This window comes from Myotis yumanensis, unplaced genomic scaffold, assembly GCF_028538775.1.
Source record: "Myotis yumanensis isolate MYYU_CA2020_CCGP unplaced genomic scaffold, mMyoYum1.0.hap1 SCAF_2, whole genome shotgun sequence".
In the NCBI taxonomy this organism is placed as follows: Eukaryota; Metazoa; Chordata; class Mammalia; order Chiroptera; family Vespertilionidae; genus Myotis; species Myotis yumanensis.
Window position 1 is genome coordinate 209,404,908 of NW_027223753.1, and position 22,406 is coordinate 209,427,313.

The following is a 22,406-nucleotide window of genomic DNA, read 5'->3' on the forward strand; positions in this document are numbered from 1 at the left end:
GAAATAACATTCTTATAACAGAAGAATGAGACATATAATTAAAGTACTTGTGTTTTTTATTGAAGAATTAGCAGAAGGAATGCATAAGGAAGTGAAATTTATTTTTGTGACAAATATTTGTAAAGTGCCTACTATGTGGCACATACTGTTGTAGGCGTTTGGGATGTATTAGAATACAAAACATGCCAAAACCGGTTTGGCTCAGTGGATAGAGCGTCGGCCTGCGGACTGAAAGGTCCCAGGTTCGATTCCGGTCAAGGGCATGTACCTGGGTTGCGGGCACATCCCCAGTGGGAGATGTGCAGGAGGCAGCTGATCAATGTTTCTCATCGATGTTTCTAACTCTCTATCTCTCTCCCTTCCTCTCTGTGAAAAATCAATAAAATATATTAAAAAAAAAAAAAGAAAACAAAACATGAACATCTGTGCCCTTGAGGTGTTTTAGATGGCAGGCATGCTGTGGGCCAAGTTGAAAATGCAAGGTGGTCCAGATTCTTATGTTGAGTTCTAACCTCCAGTATCTCAGAATGTGACCTTATTTGGAGACAGGGTCTTTACAGAGATAATAGAGTTAAAGTGAGGTAATTAGGATCAATTCCAATTCAACATATGATGTATGTTTTTTTTTATAAAAACAGGGATTTTGGACACAGGAATATGTATAGAGGGAAGACGATGTGAATAGGCCAAAAGTAGATGAACTAAGGATAGAGGTCTTTGCAGCTCTCAGTAGGAACCAACTGTACTGACACCTTGATCTCAGAATTGTAACCTCTAGAACTGTGAGAGGAAAAATTTCTTGTTTAAGTCAAATAAATAAATAAAATAAAAAAAGAAAGTGCAAGGTGGGAGTTTTGTCAAGAGGCATGGCAGCGGCAGTGCTCCCATCTGGCCACAAGGCAGCGGCCTCACACCGCGGAAGGCACTGCTTCCCCGGGAGAGCCTGCAGTGTGGGCGGCATCCCTGACACTGAGTTCTGGGAGGGGGCCTGTGGTACAACGGGCTGTATTTAACCCTGTCCCGTGGTCACGTTAACTTACAGTGAGTGGTGTGCAGCTATACAGAGTGAGAGATTATGAAATTACCATAATGAAAGTCTTTTGGGTGGTTAAATTAATTTCTACAGATTTTTACACGTGATAATATGGCTTGTAGAGTTGTAATTTCCTATTTTCATTACCATATTTGAGTAATATACAGTTTAATAATAGAAGAAACATTTAAAAGTTAACTGCAAAGGATTTATGCTATCAATAATTTTATCTTCCTTTCATTTTGTTTCCTTGTGACCAGTTTGTATTTCATACATAATTATAAGTAATATATACACATATATTTTCATTTAGCATTGTTACAAAAGTCAACCATGCAGTTTTACAAGCATAGCAGTTGATTGATAGTTGTTTTCTTGTGTGGCCAGGATTATGGGACAAAAGAAAGAATTCCAGTGAAAGTCATATTGTGGCATACTACCGTACATCATAAAAGGGCAGAAAAGAAACTGATTTAAGTGAGAAGAAATAGTCGCATGTTACTTCATCTTAGTTTATAAGAAACGTGTTTTAAAAGAAGGTTTGCCAGCCAATTTCATAATCTCTGTCTGAATATTGAACTTTAGGTTTTACCTTCCTTCCAGGGTAAAGGGTCTCTGAAATGTAGACTCTCCAGAGCTTTTGGGATGCCCGTGTTATTCTTGGCAGGACCCCTGAGCTTCTTGATGGGCTTCCCCTTGCCTTCTCCCTGAGACCCCAAGGTCTCTTTCATCTGCTCATCATTGGAGGAAATGTCTGGATGCCACATTTCTCCTCTCTGGTGGAGTAATGTTCCATTTTTCAGGGGTCTGCTCCTGAGACTCTGTCACCACCCTCTGTTTTTCCACCCTTTAGTATTCCGACAGCTGCCTTCCCTCGATTGCTGTCGTTGGTTGTGCTGATTTTATTTAGTTAGTGATGAGAGACCAGGCTCTTGTCCCAAAGCAGTTGTCCTCAAAGTCTGTTCCCAGACCAGCAGCATCAGCCTCACCTGGTCACTTGTAAGAAATGCAGTGTCTCGGGCCCAATTCGATCCTACTGAATCAGCAAGTCTGAGAATCACTGCCCTTAGCTATCGCTACTTTAATCAGAGAAGTAATACCGTTACCTCTGAGCACAGTTGCTCTCCCAATTTTGGTACATGTCAGCATAAAAACTGATGATTTCTCAGCCCTTGAAATCTAGGCAGTTAAAAATGTAAATTATGTGTTTTTTGATTTTTGAACACCAGTATTTCTGCCCCATAATACTTTCTATTTAAAGTGATAATACTTTTGACTTCAAATTTATTAACATGGATGTCTTTTGGGACTTTTGTTGGCCGTTTGAATCATCGAATGAATATGGTGTAGAGGAAGTATTCCATAGTCGCCACCTTTCACTATGGCCTTTTCTCATCCCTATCACCATTTCTCACTCCTCCATTGACTACCACTGCAGCTGTCTCACTGAGTCACTCTGCCCGTTGGTGAGACCAGTTTTGTGAATCAGCCCCGGCTGGCACTGTCTACCACTGAGCTGCCTTCTGCTTTTTCTGGAACAGATACAAGTTTGTGCCATGAGACAGTCGGGCTTCTCAGCCCTGCCTCCAGTCCTTTAAATTTACACTTTCTTAGATCCTGAGTGCAAGTTTGGCAGTAAAGTGAGGTCTTATAAACAGAAAACAAAAAAAGTGCTTTTTACTATGGGCTAAAAACTGGCAAATGTAAAAAGCAGGTCTTTTAGAATATTGGTTATTCAAGGACTGGTGATGCAAATACTACCTAAGAAATGAGTATAGATTTTCCTAATAGATCAGGTAAAATGGATGCTTAAGAGAGATTAGTGATTTGAAATACTAGGTATTTATGTCTATTTCTTGTAGATCTAGAAAGGAAGGAGCAAGAATTAGAGCAACTGAGAATGGATTGTGAGCACTTTAAAGCACGCTTGGAGACTGTGCAAGCCGACAGCATGAAAGAGAAGAAGGTATGATGCTCACAGACGGCTGCTTAAAACACCAGCATTGTGGCTGTGTCTACTCAGTGGTGTTGGCAACTTGTCTTTCTAGCCTTTAAGCATCAGGAGATTGTATTTTTAAATGTATGTTTGTATGTATTTTGAATGGGTTGGAAAATAGTTGAACATTTGGATTTTATAACTGTTTATTGTGGAGATTATTTACTTGGTGCTTTTTAATAGTCACCATTAATTTTTATGTTTAAAAGGCCATTCCAAAACATAAAAATTCATAATAAAAGTATTGAAGAAAAATATTGTACACATAATTTATAATCAGAGGTGATGTATTAAATAAAATATTTGTAATTAATTTAGGGATCATTTACTGATATTTAAAATTAACCAATTTTATTTAATATTAGGGGAGACTAACAATATTTCTTGAAAATTACACATTAATTTTTACTTTTGGAATGGAAGAAGTTTCTTCTGTAAAATGAACTATTCTACCCCTCCTGGTAAAATTTGGAGCTTGAATGTGTATTTTTTTTAACATATATTTTTACTGATTTCATAGAGGAGAGGAGAGGGAGAGAAAGATGGAAACATCAATGAAGAGAGAGAAGCATTGCTTGGCTGCCTCCTGCACGCCCCACACTGGGGATTGAGCCTGAAACCTGGGCATGTGCCCTGACCAGGAATCAACCATGACCTCTCCTGGTTCATAGGTTGATGCTCAACCACTGAGCCATGTTGGCTGGGCTTGAATGTATTTTTATTTTTGAATAGTAAAACAATAATTGTACTAGTAATAACTAGCTAGTGTGTATTGTTTACTGCATGCTGGCAGGTGGTCAGTGGCTGTCCATGCATCTCACTTGCTTCTCCCAGCACAGCTAGGGCAGCAGGTACTACTAACTTACAGGAATGACCCCTCCCTGTGTACAAAGTTTTATTTCATACTTTCTCATGTGAAGGAATTCTGAATGTGGCTGTAAAAAGGTTTTCCAAAACAAGGGGAATTTTTATAGACTTTAATATTGAGCAAGTAGAAAAGGTTGGGAAAACGGTTTAGTCTTAAAACTGGGTTAGGTGGAACATCACATAGTGAAAGGTTAAATTTTAGCTTTGCTGTATTCTGCGGGATCATGATAAACTAAAATGGCAGTGTCTGGGCCTAAAGTATCATGGTCAGAAAGAAGTTAACCAATAGGCAAGAAGGAATTTGATCAATGTTAACAATGCAATTCATTGGTTCAGTTCCTTCTTAAATTGCTGAGACATCCTCGTTGAAGCTTACAGTGGAACAGAATCTTAGATTTCCTGTTTTTTTAAGTTGAAAGCATAGGGAAAATGCATGTTTTGCTGGCATGTTAGCTGTAATGCTTAAAAATAAACCATTCTACAAGTGCCAGTATAGAGGATGAAAGGGCCTTGGTAAAGCAGCTTCATATCACCAGCGTGTTGTTGCCTTCACATTGATCTTAGTTGAAGTGGGAATATTTTATTTTATTTTATTTTATTATTTATTTATTTGTTAATCCTTTTTTTCCATTGATTTTTTTAGAGAGAGTGGAAGGGTGGAAGAGAAGGAGAAAAGGAAAGAAAGAGAGAGAAACATTAATATGAGAGACACATCAATTGATTGCCTCCCATAGCGCCCTGCACACGCCCCAACCAGGACAGGGGATCGAATCTGCAACCCAAGTATGTGCCCTTGACTCAGATTCAAATCCAAGACTCTAAGGTGCTCATTTGGGCTGACACTCTAACCACCGAGAAACATTGGCCAGGGCAGAAGTGGGGATATTTTAGGTTAAACTGTTTCCAGTGAAGTTTGCTGTTTAGTAGTCCCCCCAGTGTAATACAAGTTTGTGTAACAAGACCATGTCTCCTTGCTGTGGAGAACTGGCAGCTGCCTTTTCTGTGGTCTCTGTCCAGGTCTACACAGATCATGTGCCAGACTCTGGAAGCTTATTTTAGAGTTGAGGAACCAGGAAAGAATCCAGAGGCTAGATCCTAAGTTAGAGTATTGCTAGTAAGTACTCCAGCGTGGATTAAAGTCGTTAGGGAAAGGTGGAAGGTACTGATTCCAGTATGAAAGAAAAGATCAGATAAAGAATGGACTCAAATTCATAAAGCAATAGCGCCCAACTGCCCTAGACTGGTGACTGAAACAAGGAAAACTTGGTTCCTGACCTCAGTTGAGATGTTTCCTTAGTGTGATGGAGTCAGATCAGTGGAGGAAGCCAGCTGGGCCTTGATGTGATCTATGAGACTGGCCCAGAGAGTCCTGGCAAAGCAGCCTTTGAACTAGAGAAAGAGCCCAGCGTTTCTGGTGTAGGTGAAACTGTCAGAGGGTAGCTGGATGACTTTTTGAAGGACTGTGCTGTCACTGTAAGGTTAGAGGAGGCTTTCCACCTGCTGGCGGCCCTTTTTTAGTGCCTGGCTGGCTTTTCTGTGTGAAGTGATCGCAGACAATGTATAGTTCCCTGTGTTCTTGAGGAGCAGGCCTTTCAGTGGTTTACCTGTGGTTTCGTCCTCTCTGTGTGTTGCTTTGTTCTGGCATGCACTTTTACAGTCAGTACACTAACAAGTATGGACTGCCACATTTTGTTATTAACATTTTTAATTTGGTAGGAAAGAGTTACTACTATTATGGTAATAAAAGGAAAGTTGTTGCAAACTTTGTACATTATTTCAGAAAACTTTTAAAAGAAAAACTGATAGTTCAGTTAAAATCAGAAATAACTTCAGAGTGTCAAGGAACCTGGAAAGTATTATACTTGATACCCTGTTATGTATCAATATTCACTTTAAGTAAGCAAATATATCAGGGTTTGATTAATGTTTATTTTAAAACAGCTTTATTGAGATATATTTTATATACCACAAAATTCATCTGTTATACAAGTATAGTTTGATGATTGTTAGTAAATTTATGCAGTTGTAAAACTATCACCCTAATCCAGTTTTTTTGGTAAAAAATTATTTTGAAATAATTACAGATTCATAGGAAGTTGCAAAAAGTCCAGGGAAGTTCCCTATACCTTCACACAGTTTCCCCCAATGGTAACATCTTGCATAACTACCGGACAAACTGAAAGCCAGGACATTGACATTGATATAATCCCCAGAGTTTATGTAGGTTTCATCAGCGTTACCTGGATTTGTTTGTATTTCACCAATTTTATATGCACTCATTTGTGTGTACGCCCATTGTTCTAGGCAGTTTTATCACATATAATTTTTTTTTTTTACAAATATCTAGTTGTTTTAGCACCATTTTTTGAAAAGGCAATAATTTTTCCATTGAATTGCCTTGACATCTTTGTTAAAGTTGATTGCCATAAATGTCAGTGTTTCACTGATCTGTGTGTTCATTCTTATGCAAATCCAACACTGGTTTTATTTTTATAGCTTTCTGATAAGTTTTTGTTTTTGAAATCAGTGCTAGTCCTGTATATTGCACTGTGTGCCCACCCCTCAAAGTCAAATCATCTCCTGTCACCATATATTAGGGTCCCTTTTACCCCCACATCCCTTCCCTCTGGAAACCACCACACTGCTGTTTGTGTCCATGAGTTTCAGTTTTATATTCCACATATGATTGAAATCATATGGTTCTTAGCTTTTTCTGATTGACTTATTTCACTTAGCATAATATTCTCTTGGTTCATTCATGTTGTTGCAAATGGCAGTATTTCATCCTTTCTTATGGCTGAATAGTATTTCATTGTATATATGTACAACATCTTCTTTATCTAGTCCTCTATTGCAGGGCACTTTGGTTGTTTCCATGTCTTGGCCACCGTAAGTAATGCTACAGTGAACATGGGGTGCATATATTTTTTTGAATACATGTTTCTGAGTTTTTTAGGTATATATTCATGAGAGGGATTGCTGGGTCGTATGGTAGCTCTATTCTTTTATTTTTCTTTTTTTAAAATATATTTTTATTGATTTCAGAGAGGAAGGGAGAGGGAGAAAGAGATAGAAACATCAATGATGAGTGAGAATCACTGACTGGCTGCCTCCTGCACACCCCCCACTGGGGATCGAGCCTGCAACCCAGGCATGTGACCTTTGCTGGGATCGAACCTGGGACCCTTCAGTCCACAGGCCGACACTCTATCCATTGAGCCAAACCAGCTGGGGCTGTATTCTTAATTTTTTTGAGGAATGGCCAGACTCTTTTCCATAGTAGTTGTATCAGCAGTGAATGAGGGTTCTCTTTTCTCCACAACCTCTCCAACACATTACTTGCCTTGTTGATAATGGCCACGCTAACAGGTGTGAGGTGGTATCTTGACCTCTCTAAAATCAATAAAAATATATTTAAAAAATGTTTTTAAAAGTGTTGCTCTATATGTGGACTGCTGTGTGAGGTTGTCACTTTCTCAGATGTCCTAGTTGGTGCTGGTCCTGGGTATAGACACTTTGGACCTGAGATGCCTAATGAGTTCATTTGATTTAAAGAAGATGAATTTGTGGCTCCACTGCTCCCTTTTCTCCCCTAGATGAAAAGCTTCTCGACTTTGATGGTATTTATAAACTCTAATGTAATAGGATGTTCTTTTCTAAGAGTGTTAATTTTGCCTCTAAATTTTATTTTTAAAATATGGATTATGGCTCTCTAAGGACTAGTTTTCATTTGCCAACTGTTTTCTATGATTCTGTATGCATTTATTTTCTTTAAAATATCTTTGAAAGAGAAAACACGAGATATTTTAAAGTTCAATGCTATTCATTTTTCTGATTTTGTTTTGATTTCAGGAGAAACTGGCTCTTCGCCAGCAGCTGAATGAAGCGAAGCAGCAACTCCTGCAGCAGGCAGAGTATTGCACAGAGATGGGGGCAGCAGCCTGCACTCTGCTCTGGGGTGTCTCCAGCAGTGAGGAGGTCGTCAAAGCCATTCTGGGAGGAGTAAGCATGGCCAACTGGACCTTGTTGATTAATGCTTATGGGCTGGGAGGGTGCAGCATGGCTTACATCCATTTCTTTCATCAAATAATTTTGGAATTGTGGTGTGGGGTCCTCTGTAACCTGGTGCTGTGGGGGTATGTGAAATTAATGTAGTAAATTTGTTTAGGGACAGTGAGTAGGTTAGTTGACACAGAGTGGAGGATTGTGTGGTAAAGTTGTGGGGAAAGAAGGCTTATAAGGTTGGGTGGAGTGTAATTTTGGAAGACCGTCAATGCAGGTTGATGATGCAGTCCAGGTGGGAGGACTGGATTCCTAAGCGTTGACTAAAAGAGGATGGGATAAGGGGAGAGTTTGGGGAAGGTTAACCTGTCAGAGAGTGAGTGTGGATTTGAGGGGGCAGATTGGGGTCTACAGACTGGACAGGAAGACGAATTAGAGTTCCAGTGGCTCAGGCTGGAGTGAGCTGGCTCTCTGTAGGGGAGATGGAAGGGAAGGAGAGCCTGTGACTAAGGCCAGCGTGGACTCCACAGCTGACAGAATGAAAGGAACCAAGGAAGACTGAGGAGACTGGGAAAATGGGATGTCATGAATGGAAATAAAAGTCACAAGGGGATGTTTGGTGAAGGCTGGTAATAAACTACTCATCATTCTAAAAATCAAAAATTGTATTTGCCTTTCAGGGGAAAGACTTCATTTATTATTATTTTTTAATATATTTTTATTGATTTCAGAGAGAAAGGGAGAGAGACAGAGAGATAGAAACATCAATGATGAGATAGAATCATCAACTGGCCGCCTCCTGCATGCGCCCTACTGGAGGGCGGATTTAGCTCACAACCCAGGCATGTGCCCCTGGCCGGAATCGAACCTGGGACCCTTCAGTCCGCAGGCTGACGCTCTATCCACTGTGCCAAACCGGCCAGGGAAGACTTTATTTTTTAAAGTTTATTGCGCTTTACTGAGATGTAATTTATATACCATAAAGTTCACCCGTCTGTAAGTGTACAACTCAGTGGTGTTTAGCTGACTTCCATAGTAGCACAACATCACCACAACCCAGTCTTAGAGCATTTGTGTCACCCTTGAAGCTCCCTTGTGCCCTGGTTTTCAAACAGGTCCTCAGAGAAGTGCTGCAAAGGCTCTGTAAACTTGGAAATACTGTTATTTTTCTTTTTAAATCTTTATTGTTGAGAGTATTACATAGGTCCTCCTTTCCCCCCATTAACCTCTTCCAGCCAGCTTCTTTATCTATCTTACATGTTGAGATTTCAGTTAAGACTTTATTTGAAAAGCAGTTTGCCGAAGGTTTGAAAACCCATACATGCTTTTCTAGTATATTGTTGGGTGAATTGATCCCGGTGCTTCCATCATTGTGTAAATTTTGAGCTGTTTCCCATATGTACTTTTATTTTACTCTTTGGGTTAGTCTTTAGGTAATTTTTCTAATACTTTTATTTGTATCTAGTAAAGTAAAACCTTTTCCTTTCATCTTTTCAATAGAAACTTTTAATGAGGAATAGATTTTAAAATATTGCCTCTGTAAGTAGCACCAGGGTCTTTTCTTATGTATCCTGCACTTTTAACATGTTTCACACTGGTATTTGTGAAGGGGCGTGATGCTCTCATTTCCAAACTTTCAGGATAAAGCTTTGAAGTTTTTCAACATCACTGGTCAGACAATGGAGAGTTTTGTGAAGTCACTGGATGGGGATGTCAAGGAGCTCGATTCTGATGAAAATCAGTTTGTTTTTGCTTTGGCTGGAATTGTGACAAGTAAGTAATTCTTTTAAGCATAGTGGCAGTTTTATTTTTTTTATTTTATTTATTTTTTTATATATTTTATTGATTTTTTACAGAGAGGAAGGGAGAGAGATAGAGAGTTAGAAACATCGATGAGAGAGAAACATCGACCAGCTGCCTCCTGCACATCTCCTACTGGGGATGTGCCCGCAACCCAGTTACATGCCCTTGACCGGAATCGAACCCGGGACCTTTCAATCCACAAGCCGACGCTCTATCCACTGAGCCAAACCGGTTTTCATAGTGGCAGTTTTAAGTGTGTCCTTGAGCAGCGATTACAGTCAGGTGTCTGAGCATAAACCTCTCTCAGGAACTTTTTCAAATGCCATGTGGTTCTCACCCTGGAGACTCTGGTTCTGTGGATCTGGGATAGGTACCAGGTTGTGTGATAGTTGCATATCATGCAGGTCATTCTGGTAAGTATGATATTGTTGAGTAAGCATGACTGGTCTTAGGAAGCATGGGACGAGTTTGCATGTTCAGTCTGTGCCTTTACTGAAGTCAGAACAAAACTATGTTGCGCTGCTTATTATTTGGAGTCATTGCCACTTTATTAATGTCTAGTCAAGTAAAAGCCTAAACTATTGCGGTTGTTGTGGTACAATAATTAAGGAATTCCAAAACCTAAACTGTCTCTTTAGTAAATTTCTCCCCAAAATTATACAGTTATGATAGAATTCTGTGGCAAAACTGCTGTACAGATAAAGCCAAACAATCACTGATCTCTTAGTATATAGTAGGAGTAGTATGTACTAGTGAGGACCAAGGTTTTTTGCTCCAAAGTCAGTGAAATAGTTAAATAGATGCTACGATTTATTTTTTTATGTTGCTCTTTCATCTCTGCTGTGTATCTTAGGGTAATTCTTTACCATTAAAGAGAGAGAGGACATTTTATTTTTCCTCAAGGCAATATCCTTCACCTACTAAATATTAATGAGGCAGGTCCTGTGTAGTCATTGTCCCTTCATAATTCCTTATGATCCTTCTTCTGGGGAGATGTTGAGACTTGTGGTCTTCAGGCCAGTCCTGGTTTATCCAGCATCTACTCTGCAGGACGGCAGGCATCACGCACTCTCATCCTCGCACCTTCTGCTGGAGGAGGCTTGCATTGCTGTACCTTTTCAAATTCTTTTAAGGTTTTTTTTTTTTTTTTTTTAACAGAAGGCATTTGTAAATTTGATGACTAGAGTTTTTGCTATTTGCAAGTGACGCCAAAGGTCTATGACATATGTGATTTGTCATTCTGCTGAGTTGTGAATTTGAGCGGCTTGAACTGCAGCTGGTGTGTAGTGGTGAGGCAGTTGGCCAGTGGGCAGAGCCAGCCTGTTGCCCAGCATACGAGTTCAATTTGGCTTTGTTTCTCCCTGCTTGGAGTGACTCACAGGAGCTGTCATAAAGAGTTGGAAAGTGGACACATATGTTTTTTTTTGCTTCCTCACTGATGAATTTTACTGGAGTATTACATACTGTGGTGGTTTTATTAAAGTGCTGTTTTGGTGGCTTATGCATCTCCAACACTGAGAACACTGTTCTTGGGGAGTAGGCAGTACAGCAGAGACCTTGGTTAGCTGTCACACAGATCCTCTGCCTTCTAAAACAAGGATTCTTTTTAAAAATTTACATGCAATAAACTTACCTTTACACTTTTCCCCTCGCCTTTTTGCAGTTCCTAAGTTTTGACAAATGCATATAGTCATGTGACCACCACAGTTGAGATGTGGAACAGTTCTATAACTTCCAACATATCTCCTCAATATCTCCCCACCTTTTCCTTTTGTAGTCAACCACTCTGTCTACATCAGCCACAGGCAACTGCTGATCTGGCACTTTGTTAAAACTTTTAGCTGGATTTTTCTTGCTGGTTTGTCCAGTGTCCAGCATCTGCCCCAGATAAGCAAGTGTCTGTCTCATATCTCTCCATGAGCCCCTGCCTTTTCTCATGTTAGTTGGTTGATCTCTGACCTTACCTCTCTGATGTGTTCAAGAAAAGTTGTGATTTTGCAAATGACTGCCCCCACCTTTTAAAGAATCAAGGTGTAGCTCTTTCCAATTTAATGTATACTAAAGCAAAAACTGGAAGTCAAGGATTCATTGAAGTTGTTAGACTTCTTACTCATCCACAGTTACTGTCCTTAGTAATAGGTTAGTATAGTGAAGGGTCTGGATTTTCAGGCACAGCTAGTCCACTTCCCAGGTTATCAGTTCTCTGGTTTTCTGTTCCTCATCTGACGTGCAATAGTAGTACCTGCTCTAATGACCTTACATGCTGTTGTAAATATTTACTGAACTACTGAGGTGATAGTACATTGTAAACCAAGCTGCTCTTCAACATAAGCATGTGATTCTTTTCAATAACTTGTGTAAGGGGACAAATGAAGAATGTAAAAGAAGATAGTAAATTGTCAGAGTCCTGAAAAGATTTACTTGCTTACCATGCAAGTGGAAAAGTTATATTTAAAAAAAATTTTTTAAATTTATTTCAGAGAGAGGAAGGGAGAGGCAGAGGGAGAGAGAGATAGAAACATCAAGGATGAGAGAGAATTTTTGATTGACTGCCTCATGCAAGCCCCCTACTGGGGATTGAGCTCGCAACGTAGGCATGTGCCCTGACCAGGAATTGAACTGTGACCTCCTTGTTCATGGGTCGACACTCAACCACTGAGTCACACCAGCTGGCAGAAAACTTATTTTTCTAATTGTTTCTTCTGCTTTTTGTTTACTTGAAAGTTATAATTACACTCTTTGCCTTTTTATTCTGGGTTTATTCATTCAAACAATATTAGATAGCGATTTCAGAATACAAATTATTTTTTATTTATTTTTTTTAAATATATTTATTGATTTTTTACAGAGAGGAAGGGAGAGGGACAGAGAGTTAGAAACATCGATGAGAGAGAAACATCGACCAGCTGCCTCCTGCACATCTCCCACTGGGGATGTGCCCGCAACCCAGGTACATGCCCTTGACCGGAATCGAACCTGGGACCTTTCAGTCCGCAGGCCGACGCTCTATCCACTGAGCCAAACCGGTTTTGGCTACAAATTATTTTTTGACTGCTGATAATTTATGGGCATGACTAAGATCCAGCTTATCTTTCATGGATATAATTGTTCCACAAAGTCAATAGAGTACCCTCATGTCAATGATCATCATTCCCGTGAGGAGCATTTGCAACTACAGTGGAAGAGCTGCTGTGCAAGAGACACCCCTGTGGAGCAAGACTTGCTTCAGTGGGGCTTTGGTGCTCACCGAGTCTGCCCCTTGAGTGTGTTGCTCATGGATGTGTAGAGTTGTAATCTGGTATGGTCTGATGCTGTCCACTGTGTGCATTGGCTCTGGGGTTTCCTGGAAAGTGCAAAGTCAGCCACTGTCTGGGCCATCCACAGGAGCTACAGAGTGATCTGCAGATTGCTGCTACTTGTATTAGGCTTGGAAGTGCCCAGGCAAGGCCCAGTTGTGAAGCAAGGTGGGCTGGTGCAGGTGCTGGGACTTGGGCTTCTTATTGATATGTTTGTGGCACACTGATGCCAGTTGCTGCTTGTTTGAGAGATTTTATAAAGGTCTGAAGCCTGAGCTGGAACAGGCCATGCATATGGAAAAGCCCCTGCAAATAGCTTGGGTTGGGCTGCAAATTGATGGGGCAGGGTGGAGTAAACAGTGTGGGCCACGTTGATGGAATCTCAGTTTTGCAATGGGGAAGGTCCCAGCACAGGAACAGTGACCCTGTTCCTGTGGATGGGGGGATGTGAGCACCCCCATCTTGGAGAAAGTCGGCCCAAGTTCCTGCCCCAATGCCAGACAATCCACTTCCTCCCTGTATGTCCCTGAATCCCCCAAAGCCACCACCAAGTGCTGGAACTCAGAGGAAGCAGGACTGTGTAAGTTCTTGTGCTGGCCCTTTAAGAGGAACTGCCTGGGACTGTAGCAATCTCCCTGTCACTCAGCCACAATCCCCTCTGGTTTTTACAGCCAAAGTTATGTGGAATTCTCTTCCCAGTTCTGGGCTGGTGGGGTCTGGTGTGGGGCTGGGACCCCTTGTTCCTCACAGAAGGCCTCTACAGCCAGATATCCCTCCAGATTGAAAAAAACACACCACACCAGCCCGTTCTGTGCCTTCGCGCCCCCCCCCCCCCCACTAGTCTCAATGTACTTTCTTCTTTACTTCTCTAGTTGTAGGACTTCTATTCAGCCAGATTTCAGGCGGTTCTGAATGATGGTTGTTCTGTATTTTAGTTGGAATTTTGATGTGGTTGTTGGAGGCAGTGAGTACCAGCATTTATCTACGCCACCAACTTGGTTCTCCATTGCCCCATCTTCTGTTTGGACCCTGACTACCCACAGCTGTCAATCAGGGTCCTGGAGCATGGCAGCCACTTGCTGTCCTGTGGTTGGCTGCAGTCATACTTAGATTCCAGTGCTCTGTTCCACTATCAAGGTGTTTGCTATTCACAAAGCGCATTACTCACTGTCTGAGTAACTGTTGTGGTTGTCAGTTCTTTCTGGGTTGTCACTCTGTGGACAACACCATTTTTTTATGCCTCACTGGCTATTTTGTTAGGAGAAAGACAGCAAGGAATACTCTGTCATGGAGAAACTTTTCTAGAGTTTGAAGTTACAGAGATTTTGAACTTGGTTTTGTCTTTCTGTTGCAGATGTTGCTGCCATAGCGTGTGGTCGTGAATTCCTGGTTAACTCCAGCCGGGTGCTCTTGGACACCATACTGCAGCTTCTGGGAGACTTGAAGCCAGGACAGTGCACCAAACTCAAAGTGTACGGTGGACAGTATTAAAGAGTAAATGTTTGTTTGCAAATTAGTCAGAATTTGCTGTTTGGCCCTCCTTTTCATATAAACACAATTAATTTGACAGTGGTTCTAGAAAAAATAGAAGGAACAGATGCCTGCAGAATTCAGGGATGCAGTCTATTCAATACTATTTTAGAAAAGTAATATAAACAAAAGGAATGTTCTCACTTTAGAGCAATCAGTGAGTCCCAAATGCAATCATGTGATACTTGAGGGTTATATTAATGACCTCAAAATGAACTTAAATAAGTGTTTGTTATGGCAGCATCTCACTTTCAACTACCAAAATCAGTCTTTATTTACTACTGTTGTGTAACAAAATACCACCAACTTAGGGGCTAAAACAATATCTCCTTCACAGTTCTGTAAATCAGAAGTCTGAGTGGGCTTGACTAGTTCTCCAGCTAGGGCCTCACAGGGCCAAAGTAAAGGCATTGTCTGGGCTGGGCTTTTTTCTAGAGGCTCAGGGCAAGATGCTTCCAGGTGCATTCAGATTGCTGGCGGAATCCAGTTCCTTGCCTTTGAAGAACTGAGGTCCTTGGGGGTCACTTTCAGCTTCCAGGGCTGGCAGATTTCCTTATCACATGACCCCACCTTACCTTCAAGTCGCAGTAGCTCACTGAATCCCTCTTAGATTTTGATGGGTTTAGATTAGGCATAACTGGGTAGAAGCCCTTTGATTAATTCAGAGTCTGCTGGATAGTAATTTAATTATATCTGCAGAGTCTCTCTGCCCTATAACTTACCAAGGTGTGATATTCTATGCATAGTCCCTGCAATTAGGGCAGGAAATTGTGGACTGCTGTAAGATTCTGTCTACCACACCATTCATTTCTAGTGTTGCTTTTCTTCTTGGAGCATTTTTTATAATAGCTTCTTTAAAGTCTTTGTCAATGATTTCCAACATCTGTGTCATCTTAGCCTTGATGTCTCTATCTTTTTTTTTAATTTAAATTATTTATTGTTTAAAGTATTACATATGTTTCCTTTTTCCCCCATTGACCTCTCCCCAGCCATTCCCACCCCCCAGCACATGCCCTCACCCCCTCCCCTACTGTCTGTGTCCATGGTTTATGCTTATATGCATGTATACAAGTCTTTTGGTTGATCTCTCACCCCCTGCCTTCCCTCTGAGGTTGGACGGTCTGTTCGATAATTCTGGATCTATTTTTGTTCATCAGTTTATGTTGTTCATTATATTCCACAAATGAGTGAGATCATGTGGTATTTTTCTTTCATTGACTGGCTTATTTCACTTAGCATAATGCTCTCCAGTTCCATCCATGCTGTTGCAAATGGTAAGAGTTCCTTCTTTTTTACAGCAGTGTAGTATTCCATTGTGTAGATGTACCACTGTTTTTTAGTCCACTCATCTGCTGATGGGCACTTAGGCTGTTTCCAGATCTTAGCTATTGTAAATTGTGCTGCTATGAACATAGGGGTGCATATGTCCTTTCTGATTGGTGTTTCTGATTTCTTGTGATATATCTAGAAGTGGGATTACTCGGTCAAATGGGAGTTCCATTTTTAATTTTTGGAGGAAACTCCATATTGTTTTCCACTGTGGCTGCACCAGTCTGCATTCCTACCAGCAGTGCAGGAGGGTTCCTTTTTCTCAGCATCCTCTCCAGCACTTGTCGTTTGTTGATTTGTTGATGACAGGTGTGAGATGGTACCTCATTGTCGTTTTGATTTGCATCTCTCGGATGATTAGTAACTTTGAGCATGTTTTCATATGTCTCTTGGCCTTTGTATGTCCTCTTTCAAAAAGTGTCTATATATAGGCCCTTTTATGATTGGATTGTTTATCTTCCTTTTGTTAAGTTGTATGAGTTCCCTATAAATATTGGAGATTAAACCCTTATCGGATATAACATTGGCAAATATGTTCTCCCATGCAGTGGCTCTCTTGTTGTTTTGTTGATGGTTTCTTTTGCTGTGCAGAGCTTTTTATTTTGATGTAGTTCCATTTGTTTATTTTCTCCTTAGTTTCCATTGTCCTAGGAGCTGTATCGGTAAAGATATTGCTATGACAAATGTCTGATATTTTGCTGCCTGTGGGTTCTTCTAAGACTTTTATGGTTTCCTGTCTTATGTTTAAGTCCTTTATCCATTTTGAATATATTTTTGTGTATGGTGTAAGTTGGTGGTCTAGTTCCATTTTTTTTTTGCATGTATCTGTACAATTTTCCCAACACCATTTACTGAAGAGTCTGTCTTGACTCCATTGTATGCTCTTGCCTCCTTTGAGCATAATGGCTTGGGTTGAATTTTGGGTTCTCTGTTCTATTCCATTGGTCTATATGTCTGTTTTTGTGCCAGTACCAGGCAGTTTTGAGAAAAGTGGCTTTGTAATATAGCTTGATATCTGGTATTGTGATCCCTCCAACTTTGTTCTTCTTTCTCAGGATTGCTGTGGCCATTTGGGGTTTTTTTTTGATTCCATATGAATTTTTGGTGAGTTTGTTCTAGGTCTGTGAAATACGATGTTGGTATCTTAATGAGGATTGCATTGAATCTGTAGATTGCTTTGGGTAGTATGGACATTTTAATGATGTTGATTCTACCAATCCATGAGCATGGTATATTATTCTATTTGTTTGGCCTTGATGTCTCTTGGTTGTTTTTTGCAGCATGAGTTGGTATTTTTCCTTTTCTTCATATGCTGAGTAATTTTGGGTTGCCTCCTGGATATTTGAATATTATGTCTTAAGAACTGGGGTTTTAAAATTTAAATCCTATGGAAAATGTTGCCCAGCCGGCATGGCTCAGTGGTTGAGCGTTGACCTATGAACCAGGAAGTCATGGTTTGATTCCCAGTCAGGGCATATGCCTGGCTTGTGAGCTTGATCCCCAGTGTGGGGGGTGCAGAAGGCAGCCAATCAGTGACTCTCTCTCATCATTGATGTTTCCGTCTCTCTCTTCCTCTTCCTTCCTCTCTGAAATTAAGTAAAATATATTAAAAATAAATAAATCCTATGGGAAATGTTGATGTTTTGTTTTACCAGGCAGTCAACCTGGTTGGGTTCAGGTTGTAAGTTCTGACTAGCCTTCTCTGTGTTGTGTTTTCAATGTCAGTTCCATTTTCAAAAGCTTTTACAATGCTATTGGGTCTGGCCCTCTTACGTACCACCTGTGGCCAGTGTGAGACCTGGATAATAGTTGATATTTTACTTCTCAGAATGTTGGATATACTGTTTATGATCAGATCAATGCATGCATAGCTTGGGGGGAGGCCGGGAATTAATAACAACCTTGTGGGGTCACTTTCCTGAGCTTTAACTCTTCACATATCCCTGGTACTTGTTGGTTCCTCAGAGCTCCCCTTTTCATCCAGCTGGAATGCTGGGGTTTTGTATGTCTTGCTGTGTCATGTCCAGGGCCAAGCAGCAGGAGTTCAGAGGATCACAGTCCTCCCAGTGGTGAGGATGATTTCCTTCCCAGGGAGTTTGAGTTGCCTGAGGGCCCCCACTGCCAGCATGGTCATTGCAAGGAGACCCCTTTTCTACTCCGTGAGTCTGAACTACAGTCTTTGGGTACTCTTCTCTGTGCGGATCGGTGCCACTCCTGGGTTTGGGGGTGCTGAGTTTGCAGACTCACTGCTGGTCGGTGGTTCTTACACTTCTGGCCTTCTTCCCAGTCTGCCTGCTGCCGTTACTTTCTGGGGCCTCTCATGGCAGCTCCATGTATTCTTTTCCGCATTTCAGGCTATGTTCAGTGGAAGCCAGAGAGTGGGTGTGTTTACTACATCTTATCTGGAACCAGACTTTCTAGTCCATTTTGGAGTTTGTACTAACAAATATGTGTCCACGAGCAATACATATAACACAGTGTAACATGAGTATATAGTTTTGTATAGACTTTACAAGTTGTTTATGGATGTAGTTAATTATTTTTAAATATCTTGGGCTAAAGAAGATGGGACGCTGGGTTACCTTTTACCCCTGACTGGTGGACATTCAGGTTGTTTTCACATTTGATTCTGTGAAAATAAGGCTGCAGTAAGCATCTTTGACAAACATCTCCTGCTAGCCTGGGTAAGATTTCCCCTAGGAGTTTTCCCAGAAGAGGAATACAGTAGGTCCTCGGGTTACGTTGGAGTTTGTTCCTATGGCGCCACGTAACGCAATTTTCGCTGTAAGTCAGAACCCACCTACATAAGCACCTACATCACTCACATGGAGCACATACACAGCAGTAATGAAGTGAAACAGTAAAAAAAATTTAAAAGAAAGATAACAATTCCTGACCTTTACTTGTGGTAAATAAATAATAAAAAACATAAAGCACATATGTTACATACATTGAAATGACGGAACTTTTTTTTTTTTTAATAAATAAATGGGAGATGGTGACATAACCACGAAACGACGTGGACTGCCTGTATTTGAGAAATGGGACATGCACATTTTCAGTTTTATGAGATACTGGCAAGTTGCTCACCGAAGCATATGGTACATGTTTAGTGTTCTGTACTTCCTACACCCTCCTATCGATATCTGTCTGCCTGTGTGTCTTTAGATTACCAGTGATGTCGAGACTCTTTTCTCATGTTCAAACATTTGATGGTTTTTTTCTGTGATTTATCTGTTCATGTCTGTTGATCATTTGCTAATGGGTTATATTTTTCTTTGTGATAATGCTGTTGTTCCTTATGTTTTCTGGATACTAAACCATTGTCTCTTTTGCTTCTGTGGTCTGTACAAGGTCAGTGTTATGGGTCCAGCTAACCCCCTTCTCCAGTTTCCAAGCGAAGCTTTGTGTGAAGGCTGGGTTTCTTCTGGCCTCTCTGTTCTACTATATGGAGCTCTGTGTCTTTGTGTCCTAATGAGCTCTTGTCCATTGCATTGGGAGATGAGGAGAATTGCTTTCAGAGAGATTTGCTTACTTCTTGGCAGTCTTCCACCTGACCACTGAGCAGAGCCCATGCACAGATGTTAGCCTCAAACCCACTTGGGATCTCAGTGTGCACCAGACTGAAGCAGGTCTTCTCACTTTACAATCTTTGGCTGCCTTCTAATAGGCATGCCATTTGTTTGCTTTCTTCTTCACTGTTCACTCCTAACCTTAAGTTCCCTGGAACCAGGACCTTTCCTGTATTATAAGTAAAATGTTCTTTTTTTTTTTTTTTTTTGGCCTCTTTATTCCTTGGCTGTAACTTGCCTCTTTCCTGGGGATTTTGCTTTCTTTGCCGCCTCCATAATCAAAGACTACTCATTTCAGTAGCTTGGGTGCTTCAGACCCAGAGATGGGCTTTAAAAAAAAAAAAAAAGACTTAGCCTGGCTGGTGTGGCTCAGTGCTTGAGTGTCGGTCAACCTATGAACCAGTAGGTCAGGACACATGCCTGGGTTGTGGGTTCGATCCCCAGTGTGGGGTGTGCAGGAGGCAGCCAGTCAATGATTTTCTCTCATCATTGGTGTTTCTATTTCTCCTTTTCCTTTCTTCTCTGAAATCAATAAAAATATATTTAAAAAATAAAATTAAAATAAGACTTAGCTGTTTTATTTTTTTTTTTCAGAGCAGTTTTAGTTTGACAACAAAATTGAGAGGAAGATAGAGATTTCCCCTGTACCCATACCCCACACAGGCCATAATTTTGCCTTTTCCAGAACATCATGTAGTTGGAATCACAGAGTCAGTAGCCTTCTCAGATTGGCTTCTTTCACTTAGTAATATGCATTTAAGGTTCCTTCATATTTTTTCATGGCTTGATATAGATCATTTCTTTTTAGCACTGAATAACATTCCATTATCTGGAAGCACCATAGTTTATTCATTCACCCACTGAAGGACATCTTGGTTGCTTCCAAGATTGGGCAATTATGAATAAAGCTGCCATAACATTGTATATAGGTTTTTATGTGGAAATAAGATTTCAATTCCTTTGGGGAAATACCAAGGAGCATGACTGCTTGATCATATGGCAAGAGTATGTTTGGTTTTGTAAGAAACTGTCAAACTGTCTTCCAAATGGCTGTATTATTTTGCATTCCCACCAGCAGTGAATGGGAGTTCCTGTTGCTTCACATCCCCACCAGCATTTGGTGGTGTCAGTGTTCTGGATTGTGGCTATTCTAATAGATGTGTAGTGGTATCTTTTTTTTTTTTTTTTTTTTAAATCCTCACTGGAGGATATGGTTTTTAAAAAAATATATTCTTATTGATTTTTTTAAGAGAGAGAGAGAGAGCCTTGACCAGTTTGGCTCAGTGGATAGAGCATTGGCCTTCAGACTGAAGGGTCCCGGGTTTGATTCCGGTCAAGGGCATGTACCTTGGTTGCGGGCACATCCTCAGTGGGGAGTGTGCAGGAGGCAGCTGATCGATGTTTCTCTCTCATCAATGTTTCTAACTCTCTGTGCCTCTCCCTTCCTCTCTGTAAAAAATCAATAAAATATATTAAAAAAAGAGAATAAACTCTGTTAAAAAGAGAGAGAGAGAGAGAGAGAGAGGGAGAGAGAAAGAAAAGAAAGAAAGGAAGGAAGGAAGGAAGGAAGGAAAGGAAAGGAAAGGAAAGGAAAGGAAAGGAAAGGAAAGGAAAGGAAAGGAAAGGAAAGGAAAGGAAAGGAAAGGAAAGGAAAGGAAAGGAAAGGAAAGGAAAGGAAAGGAAAGGAAAGGAAAGGAAAGGAAAGGAAAGGAAAGGAAAGGAAAGGAAAGGAAAGGAAAGGAAAGGAAAGGAAAGGAAAGGAAAGGAAAGGAAAGGAAAGGAAAGGAAAGGAAAGGAAAGGAGGAAGGAAGGAAGGAAGGAAGGAAGGAAGGAAGGAAGGAAGGAAGGAAGAAAGAAACATACATCTATGTTAGAGAGAAACATCGATTGTTTGCCTCCCATAGGCACCCTGACCAGGTACTGAACACACAACCCCGGTGCATGCCCATACTGGGAATTGAATCGTGACCTCCTGTTTCGTAGGTTGATACTCAACCACTGAGCTGAACCAGCCAGGCGAGGGAAGTACATTTTAAATACAAATCTTAGATATTGTTGAAATTCCTTAATTTAGAGTTGTCAGCATTTCCAGATATTAACAATGGTCAACCAACCTTCTAAAAATGTTTGTAACACTCGGCATCTGGGAACTAATACATATTATTTTCCAGGCAGTAGAGCTTTTATCCACAAAATGTTTAACATCCACTGAATTGGTCTAGCACTGAGTTATAAATTGGTAATTGGTGCTGTGAATGTAACCTCAATTCTTCTGAAAGGCATTTTTAGGGTTTCAACCAATCTAGTTTGATCATTCTATGTTCATTTAAAAAAAACCCACAAAAGTCTATATTTAACTTTTTCAACAAGAAAATGGCAAATAACCTAATATACATATGGGCAAAAGAGTTAATCAGGCAGTTCACAAAAGAAACACTGGAACTTCATAAATACAGAAAAGAATCTCGACCTCAGTTGTAATGCAGATTATAACCATAATGAGATACCTTTGTATTCCATCTCACTGACAAAAAATCAAATGTGACAGTTTCAAGCTTTGGAGAGGGTGTGAGGCTAGGTAGAGCTTATCCTGTTCACTTGCTGGTAGGAGGGAGATGGAGGCAGGTGAGCAGCGTCTGTTGCAGTTGAACACACCCATGTTTGGGACAGGTGATCCACACCCGTGTGTGCATTCTAGGGGAAGTTTTACCCACAAACACCAGGATGCTTGTGCAGGACCATGGGAGCAGCCGTGCTGGTGATAGTTCTCACTGGGAACTTATCTATACCTCTACCACCTGGAGAATAGATAGATTGTGAACAGTTAATATGTTAGGACACATCAGTGAAAACACGTTAGAACTGTACAAATCAACGTGGAAAACATCTCACTGTGGTATGGGAGATTACATTCAGTATGCTGCTGATACATGTCAGGTTCTGTACATGTTTTGTAAAAGTTTATGGAAATGCATGAC

At 40.7% G+C, this 22,406-nt stretch overlaps 1 protein-coding gene across 1 annotated transcript in view; it reads left to right on the forward strand.

Moving 5' to 3' along the window:
- The window catches only part of HSF2BP (heat shock transcription factor 2 binding protein), a 74,362-nt gene that overhangs the window by 11,498 nt on the left and 40,458 nt on the right, over positions 1 to 22,406 (forward strand). Inside the window, exons 3-6 of the mRNA XM_070403670.1 lie at positions 2,896 to 2,999; positions 7,749 to 7,898; positions 9,539 to 9,671; positions 14,352 to 14,469. Coding sequence (XP_070259771.1) covers positions 2,896 to 2,999; positions 7,749 to 7,898; positions 9,539 to 9,671; positions 14,352 to 14,469 — 505 coding nt within the window. The remainder of the gene's footprint in view (positions 1 to 2,895; positions 3,000 to 7,748; positions 7,899 to 9,538; positions 9,672 to 14,351; positions 14,470 to 22,406) is intronic.